Source organism: Pseudocercospora fijiensis (assembly GCF_000340215.1).
Source record: "Pseudocercospora fijiensis CIRAD86 unplaced genomic scaffold MYCFIscaffold_4, whole genome shotgun sequence".
Lineage (NCBI taxonomy): Eukaryota > Fungi > Ascomycota > Dothideomycetes > Mycosphaerellales > Mycosphaerellaceae > Pseudocercospora > Pseudocercospora fijiensis.
Window position 1 is genome coordinate 2,751,508 of NW_006921535.1, and position 8,691 is coordinate 2,760,198.

Genomic DNA, 8,691 nt, shown 5'->3' on the forward strand with positions numbered 1-8,691 from the left:
CAATCGGCGCCCAGAGACGTCGAAGGCAATCACGTTGTATGCCGTAGAGAATGCTTCGACGAGATGAAGACCGACATAGCCAGTGCCAATGATGGCTACTAAGGGAGTAGGGCTGCTTGCTGTGTCGGATTGCGAGCACAGAGCAAGATCGCCAAGGAAGTCGCAAGACGAGCTCCTGATGAAAGGCTGACATGAGGGTGTGTCGGGGGGCGTATCCGGCATTCTGACGAACTTGGTCGAACTCATTTTGACGACGGGTTCTCCACCTGATGAGAGTATCATGCTACTGGCGAGCTCGTAGTACGGTGATTGAATGAATATGTGTTGAGTGAGGACAAATCAATACAGCAGACTGGCAGGCGGAGTAGATTACCGTTAAAGGCTATATAATGATCTATATCATCGCCGCGGTGTGAAATCAAGTCTGAAGTGCACAGACCTCGCTAGATTCTAGAATCTATGCGTTCCGGTTGTACGCCGTGCAGCCCGCATCTAGAAGCCGTCGCGGATTACGCGCTCCAAAAGAAGATAGAAGGCACTCTGCTCGCGTATCCGCTACTGCTGTGTCTGTTGTGGCTGGCTGGACAGTCTTCCGGCGGCGATGGTCTTTGAAAGGGGGAGATAATATAGAGGCCGATTGCAACGAATCACCCCCGTCTGGGAGCTGCATAGCGAAGACTCCAATCTGTCTACATTCATGACCCATGTCATGTGAGGACTCTATCCGCCGAGGCTCGCGTATATCTTCTTCTGGGTGCATGATGTTCCAGGTCTACGCAGAGACGAAGTCGATACTGCGTCGTGTTAGCTCCGTAATTCGTTCCATGAAACCATAATAATAGAAAAGTCTAGCGCTCAAATCATGCGAGGGAGTTACGGCTTCCCACGTGGACGTGTGACTGATAGATCCTGGGGACAGAAAGTTGTCTGACGTTGCGGCGCGTGCCAGTCAGGCCATGCTTCGCAAAGCCTCCTAATGCAAAGTCACCCAAGCGCTCAACATACCGCCCTCTCACTCCACAAGTATCAAGGCCAGACGATTCCATAGCCTTACGGTCTGCCAAGGGATACTAAGGGCTCTGCGTACTCGTTTGAGCTTCCAGATAGCCGAGGCACTGGTCATCGCAGAATCTGCACGTCATCAATCAGGCGGCCCGGACCATGTCCAGTCGTGAGAAAGCCTGCATATGCAGTGAATCTCAAATACGAACGTGCATTCTCGCGCGCGGGCGTGGAAACAAGCTTCTAGAATAGCGCCCTGGTCCGGACCGCGCCGCGCTCGGCTAGAAAGCGCCCGGGCGTTCAGCCTTTCCCGAACTGACTCAGCCTATCAGGTTTTGGTGTGCTTTGGGGCTGACTGAGAAGGGTTGGTTGCTAAAACGCTGAAACCAAGCCGATGGCGATCAACGGGTTGAAGCACTGAGGCTCAATTGCTTTCTCTCCGTGTGTTGAGATCCAGGCTTGGAATGTACAGAGTTTCTTGTGCATACAGGATGCCGAGACAAGGCTGCATAGTGATCCGTGGCGGCTATCCCTAAGACTCTATCGCCAGCTGTGGACGGCCTCTCGTGCAAATCTGTCTCCAGTCAGACCCTACTTCTATTATTACTGAAAAGCGGCTTCCCATAGGCAAATCCCCTTTCTGGACATGGCGGCCATTTACTGCACGAGAGCCTTAGCGACCCTTCGTTGGCGACGATATGGCATCGATGTGGCTGGTCTGGCCCGCGTTCATGGAGCATGCAAGTACTCTCGTTGCCCTCGGCCAGTGTTCAGCTCAATGAGCAGCGATGGCCGAGAGCGAACCTCTAGTCAGATTTCCTGAGCTTGCCCACTTTTCATCGTCCTCGACCCTACCCTTGGCTGACAGGAGCTTCCCAAAAGATAAGACACCACCATTGCCAAACACATCCACGGCTGGGCCGCGCGAATCGGCATCGCAATGCGAACTGCAGCAATTTGAAGACAGCATCTCGATTTCCAACCTGGATTTTCCCCAGTGCCCTTCCCTGGCTCGCATACCGACGAACCCTCTTGAGGACGACAGATACGTATTTGGCGACGTCTCTGCAGAAAAGAGCAAATTGGAGGATCAAATCAGGCGCGCACGTCGCAAGAACAAGTGGCGGACTCCTCCGTCTTGGCTTTCGAGGTTTATACAGCTTTCAGGATACCTCTTGCTTGCATGCGCCATATATTTCTTCCTCATAGGATATCCGCTGTGGCATGGGGCCGTTTACAACTTCTGGTCAGTTGACGAAGCACTAGTAACCTCGACATGGAGTTGCTGACCTTTGCAGGTATGCTTACAAAGACCATCTGGATGTCGACGCCGGCGTAGTAATTTTTGTTGGACTCGCCTTTTTGTATGCCATCGCTCCTCTCGCCATCGCATTCGAGAAGCCACCGGCGATATCAGATGAATGGCTTCAGGCGAACAGGAAGAAAGCTCTTGACACAGCAGTCATCATTCCGTGCCACCGGTCCGCGGATGTCATCCAACAAACTCTTGAATGCGCACTGAAAACTTTTCCCTCCGAAAACATCTTTGTCCTTGCCAATGGAAACAGCGATGAGCCTCTGGACGACACAGGTGAGATTTGTAAAATGATGGGTGTCCGGCATATTTGGGTCCCTATAGGCTCAAAGATCGCTGCGCAGTATGTGGGCACAACAGCGGCGCATCGCTTTCGGTACTGTCTACTAATAGACGACGACGTTGCTCTGCCGGATATCTTTCCCGTGGTCACGGAGCGCATCCAAACCGGAAAGCAGAGCGATATGCATGGCCATGCCAGAGTAAAATGCATTGGTTATACACTAGAAGCGACTGATGCGGACGGAGGTCGAGGTAATCTTTGCCAGCAGGCGCAGAATCTCGAATACAAACTCGCTGGGCTCAATCGAAGCTTCTTCGGAAAGCTGGGCAGCTCATCATTTCCACACGGTGCGATCTGCCTTTGGGAAAGATCTTTTCTTGAGCTGTGCTTTCAACGACATCCTGGGTACCGCATCTCGGAAGATTGGTTCTTTGGTCTCATGTGCAAGAAGCTTGGAGGTCGTATCAAGTTCTGCTCGCAAGTTTTCGTGAAGACAGCAGTCCCAGCCCACCTTTTGCGGGGAGGGAAATCAGAACGATCAGGCTATGGCGAGATAACCGTCACAGCTCAGAGGCTGTGGAGATGGAACTTCTTCCTCATGACTCGCATATTCTACAACAATTGGTACATTTTGTTTGATTGGCGATTGCGGCACTATGAGCTCTTCACCAAAATCAGCATGTTCGGCGAGGTATGGTGAAGCCTAGTCTCCACGCGAGAACCAAATATGACATCGATCACAGATGTACGAAACCTTGCTGCTATTCTGCTTCCCGTTCATCTTTCCAGTGGCCCTGGGAGTCAATCCGGGCTTTACGATTGGTCTTACGTTTGGGGTGACCTTGATGTACATGGTCATTGTCGGCATCTTTGCAGAGTTTCACCTCCGAGCTCGAAATCAGATGGTGGCGAGGAAAGTAGTGTACTTGTACTATCCCGTTTTCAAACTCTACCTGCGCTTGGTCAATGTGGTTTCCTGGTGAGTGCAGTTCTGAGATTGATTCTTGAGATCGTCATACTAACGTCTCGGGTAGCTTCACGGCTCTTTTCAACTACGTCCGCTACTACAGCGTGCGGCATCCAAAAGTTATTGATGACGAGCAGCTGCTCCAATACATGCTAAGTATCGTCAGTCCGCAGCATGAATCAGGACGGAGGATTGAGGATGTAGCGTAGTCAAACAAAAGAGCATGTTCAGTACGTCCTCCAGAGGTCCCATAAAACAGATTCCAAAAGCGCAGTTAATGAAGAATGCGTCGGCCTAGTTGACGAAATTGCGAGTTAGCAAAGCGCTGGTGAATAACGCCGCTCCAAGAACTGGTTTCCATGCCCTCAAAGCACCTGCTTCTTGCATTTCCACACTATATATCAGCGGGCAAGGATGTTCTCCAGCTTCACTGCACCTGTCGTCCGGCTGAGAATGTCTAGACTGATGGAATCTTTCGAGATGTTCCAGGAGACAGTTGGCTTCACAAAGGCGGCCGTCTGCAAGAGGTCCCAGTATAGCATAGGGACCAAAGCGTCGACGGAGGATGGTTCGGCGAAATCGAGTATTATGATAGTCGGCAACTTCGTATTACATGCTTAATCTCTTGGAGTTTCTCAATGCCGCGAGATTTCAAATTCATGAATGGCACTACAACATTTCGAGACCGATCTCTTTCAAAGAGTCAGGAAGTCCTGGTTGGACACAGTGGGAGTACTCTGCGCTTTCACATTGCCATTCTCTCTAGCTGCTTTTCAATACTCCAGAAATCTCTGCGCACAATGCGCTTTTTCCATTCTTATGCTAACGACATTCTTTAGATGTGCGTAATGTGCGTGTCGCTTGAGATACCAGTCCTTCCTGCTTCTACTCCGAATGATTCTCCAAGATCTTGCCGCTAAAGAAGCGCTTCGCGACTTGAGACTTAACGTCGAACTTCTGACGAAAGACTCTGCAATGCTTGCTTGGGGACTCCTATTCGAAGCCTCCCATCTTTGGCAGTACAAGGTTGTTGATTTTAGTCGATGAGACTGACTTCATCGACTTCATTACCTAATCCAGATCGATGTCATGGTTCTGCTTCTGGCTACGTGGTTCTTTCTGTGTGGTTCGAAGCATTTTTCGAAGCATTTGGCGAGCCGTCGCTACAGGTCCTGTCTCTGCACGATGCAGTATTGTTGGACGTGCTGAGTCGGTGGCGAACTGCTTCGGACTCTGGATTTCTGGAGGACTCCAAGCTTTCTTGCAAGGAAAGATCCGCTTCTTGGGAGGATGCTGGTGTGTCACCTTCAGCAGCAGATCTGCCTCGCTGGTCTCTTTCTTGGGCGTCTGCGGTTCTCGGAGAGCTGGATGCACCATAGTCGGAGGAGGCAGCTTGTGAGTTTCGGCATAGTATTTGCCTGCTACCACATAGCTTGGTATGCCGGATTGCTGCTCGATGGCTTCCATTGGCATGAACATCTTGTGGGATCTGCCTCTACCTCTGGTTGGCGAGGCCTCCTTCTCCACAATCTTCGCAAAGAACACCCTAATGACTCTGCTCTCCTTGAAATCTCCTGTTCCTTCCTCATCCTCATACCGTAAACGAGGATCTGGTACCCATAGATTCGGGTAAGAAAGCTTGTCTTCCTTGCCATGCACTCTTAGGGTGAATTGCAAGCCATCGTCGAATGCTTCTGGAGAAAAAGTGGTGTGTTTGCCGCTCTTTTGGGCCTTGGTAAGAAGCTTGGTAATAGCATCCTGGCGCTCGAGTATTTCACCCAAGTCGGCGTCGGAGGCATCCCACATTTGGGATGGGTCCCATTCTACAGCAAGAGCAGAGTCTCTTCGTTCTTCTCCATCACCATGAGCCTCACCTGGGATAACCTCCGCTTCTGGGTCCGTGAGAGTTCCTGGTAGGCTGGAGGCATGGTCTTGAACAGGAGCGTTCTTGCTTAGGACCCCACTCCGAGAAGCAGCGAGATGGTGTTTCTGACGATTCCAGTGGTTGAGAATTTCGAAATCCGCTGGAGCCACTTCTACAGGCTCAAGAGCCTCTAAAATCTCTTCTCGAACCTGTCTTGCTCGTGCCGCGACATTGTTTCTTGGCGATGGATACACATCATTCCTGGTGCTGCCGATAGTCTGGGTTCCGAAATCAGAAATCAGTCGCTCAATGGTGACAGAGGTATCGGTGTCGTGGTTGAAAGCGTCCATTGTCGGGTCGGAAGGTGTTCGATTCTATTGTTTAGTGTTGACAATAGAAAGATGTTGATGTTATTGTCGTAGAAGCAAGACAATGAGAAGGCATACATATATGAAGCCGCTTTCCGCAGTATCACATGCATATTCGCAAAGTGAGGTCACCATTTGCATGTGAGACTCGGTGAGTGAGTCAGTGAGTGATATTCGACTGCAGCATGTGCCTTGCTATACAATCCTGTGGCAAAAAGATAACGGCCGATTGGCGAGTGAATGATCTTTAGTAGAATGCATGAGCATCTTGCAGATCACTATGCAGTATATCAAGTAGCTTGATGGCCTGCTTGGAGGATCAGCGGTAGTCATAATATAATGTCAGCAAGCTTGCTGCGCTCACTTATGGTCAAAGCACCCTCACATGAGCAAACGAATGGATCTACCTCGCATATTCAAGAGCGATAGCAAGTGCAACTTAAGCGCTGAGAATTGTGATACGGGCGTTGCCGATATTAATACTTAGGAACTGATCTGTAGTAGAATAGTTAAGACCAGGCAACGTGTTCACTTCCGCAAATTCATCGTAATCAGGCCGGATCTGATTCAAACATTCACATGAAATCAACGACGAGAGGAAAAAAAAATATTTGAAATGCGATATTGTGTGTTGGTGTGATGCCAAATTGTATTAGAACAACATACCTATCAGTACTCTGCCAGAGAGTAGCAGAGTCTACCCATAAATACCACTACCCAGAGCAGTATCGAAAAGGAAATTCACGAACCTTGGAGCGATGAGCCAGTTGGTCAGCCTGGCTCACGGCACTCAAGCTTTATCGAACTAGAAGTAAGTCAGTCGAGCAGTATGCTCATCAAACCTGTGAGTCGTCAGCGCAACCTTCGGAGCCTTGCTTCCAAGTGCTGATCAAAGAGTCGAGCTCTTGTGGCCGCTCGAAGATCTTTCGTCTGCGATTCTGCGATTTGTTGTGACCAGACGTTATGCGAACTGATGTTTGACACTCCCATTCTTGGTCTGAAGAGTCGTCGGTCTCCAAGGCCTCTTCGTATGGCTCAGCTTGATTTGCTGGAGACTCCGGTACCTCAGACTCTGAAGAGTCGTCAGTCTCTTGGACATTCTCGACTTTTTCGGGTTGGATTCCTTCCGAATCGTCCGTAGTACTGTCTCGGCTGTCGCCTATGTCCGTAGAATCGTTGCAATGCTCAAGCTGGACTGCTTCTTGGTCGTCTGATTTCGAGATTGCAGGGCTCTCGTTCTTTGCAGTCTCCTCCCCTTCTTGAGAGTCTTGCTTGAAACGAAGCAATCTTTCCAGGTCCTCATCGGGGCTGATCTCGACCCGTTTGAAGCCTGTATCTCTGGCTTGCTTGAAAGCGGCTTGGATCGAAGGAGGGAGTGTACTAGGCAGGTGTGATGGACGTTCTGCCAGATGTAATGGTGGGCAAGAAGTGAGCGGGATAGCGATGCATGTCCGAGGTACCTTTGGTGCCTTGACTAGACTACAAGTCTCGTCGCCATTCGGGTCTTTTGCCATTGTGGGCGACGTTTGTAGTCTGAGCTGAACTGCGACCTTCTCGGTGGCATCCTGTCTCGCTCTGATGAGTTTCCTGACGCGCTTCTCCAGGAAGCCGGGGCCTGTTGAACCCATGACTCGTTCTTTTGGGGTGATGGAGATTACAGAAGTCTTGGTAGAAGAAGTGGTGTGCTCGGATGTCTTCGAAGCCACGTTGAAAGAGCTCGTTGAAGATGGTCGTTGAAGTGCTTTTGCCGGGACCAGCCTGGCAAGAAGAAGCAGATGCGGTAGCTCGATCTGGAGGATTCGTGTTCTCTGATGTGCCAACACTCCAGTGCATCAAGTTCCCTTATATGGTGCCAGCCGGGACTTCACCTGGCAGTGTGAAAGCCGAGGAGAATGCCATTCTTCACGCCGCAAAATTGGCGGGACAATGTGTGTATAAGTCAGCGAAAGCGGTTGGGGCCAATGACAAGCCCATTGTTGCGTGAGTATGAAGCGAACAAGACCATTGTGTCCTGAACAAAGGCCAACGATCTCCTTCTGCTCCGGCACTCCATTGTCGCCACATGGGAACAACGCCTTTGTGCTCGTTATCCATCGCAGACTGGATCGACTGACCATTCTTCATACATACCATATGCCCAACATGCGAGGATCCCTCGTTCGCAGCTGGCCACACGACCGTCGAAAGTCGCTATGCATACACACACAGCGTCCACAGAATGCAGCCGCAGACTCAACATCAACTTGAGCCAGCATGCACATTTGGATCTGCTTGCCGCTCTGTCTTGTGACACGCCAAGCCGCAGAATGTGATCATAGGACACTGGCCTTTCACTGGCATCTCCTCCGAGCACTGTGTTGAAGCCGCACGCCGCACGCCGATGGAGCTCTGTATATACCAGATTGTTAATGGAGGCTTAGCTTTGCTTTAGTCTGTTGTCGCTTCCCACTATTCCTATACCTTCCTTACTAGCCTTGCTGTGCCTGTTGTCGCGACAAACCTTGCTTGGACTCGCTACAACTTCGCGCTTCGCCCTACAATATTCTTCTTCTATCGATACCGATACCAATAGCGATACCGATAGCGATACCGATAGCCATACCGATAGTAGTAGCCGCTATAGCTAGTATTGCGAGCGACCTTATTCTTAGCGTAGCTTTAGCTTTAGCTTTAGTAGCGTACTTACTAGTAGGAGAAGGAGAATATTTATTATAAATCGCGAGGCGTATCGCTATAGACTCGCTACTAACTCGCTCTAGACTTCGACGCCCTACCGCTATAAATGCCTATAATTTCTAGTATTATAGCGTAGAGATACAGTTAGAGCTACTCGATTAGGTAGCTACTAGTATACTAAATAAGAAGAAGGCGGTATTAAATAGACTATAGAAA

General features: G+C 50.1%; 3 protein-coding genes across 3 annotated transcripts; 1 reads left to right on the forward strand and 2 right to left on the reverse strand.

Annotated features, from left to right (window-relative positions):
• Positions 1 to 2,063: 2,063 nt before the first annotated feature.
• MYCFIDRAFT_107772 (uncharacterized protein) lies at positions 2,064 to 3,728 on the forward strand (the record flags this gene model as incomplete). The annotated part of the gene is made up of 4 exons (XM_007928248.1): positions 2,064 to 2,248; positions 2,301 to 3,291; positions 3,344 to 3,579; positions 3,635 to 3,728. Coding segments are annotated over 4 exons (1,506 nt in total), but the record flags the coding sequence as incomplete, so codon positions are not given.
• A 910-nt stretch (positions 3,729 to 4,638) lies between these two features.
• MYCFIDRAFT_196493 (uncharacterized protein) lies at positions 4,639 to 5,781 on the reverse strand (the record flags this gene model as incomplete). The annotated part of the gene is made up of 1 exon (XM_007928249.1): positions 4,639 to 5,781. The coding sequence occupies one exon, from the start codon at positions 5,779 to 5,781 to the stop codon at positions 4,639 to 4,641; it is 1,143 nt and encodes a 380-aa protein (XP_007926440.1).
• Positions 5,782 to 6,635: 854 nt separating this feature from the next.
• Positions 6,636 to 7,427, reverse strand: MYCFIDRAFT_196494 (uncharacterized protein; the record flags this gene model as incomplete). The annotated part of the gene is made up of 1 exon (XM_007928250.1): positions 6,636 to 7,427. The coding sequence occupies one exon, from the start codon at positions 7,425 to 7,427 to the stop codon at positions 6,636 to 6,638; it is 792 nt and encodes a 263-aa protein (XP_007926441.1).
• Between the last annotated feature and the right edge of the window lie 1,264 nt (positions 7,428 to 8,691).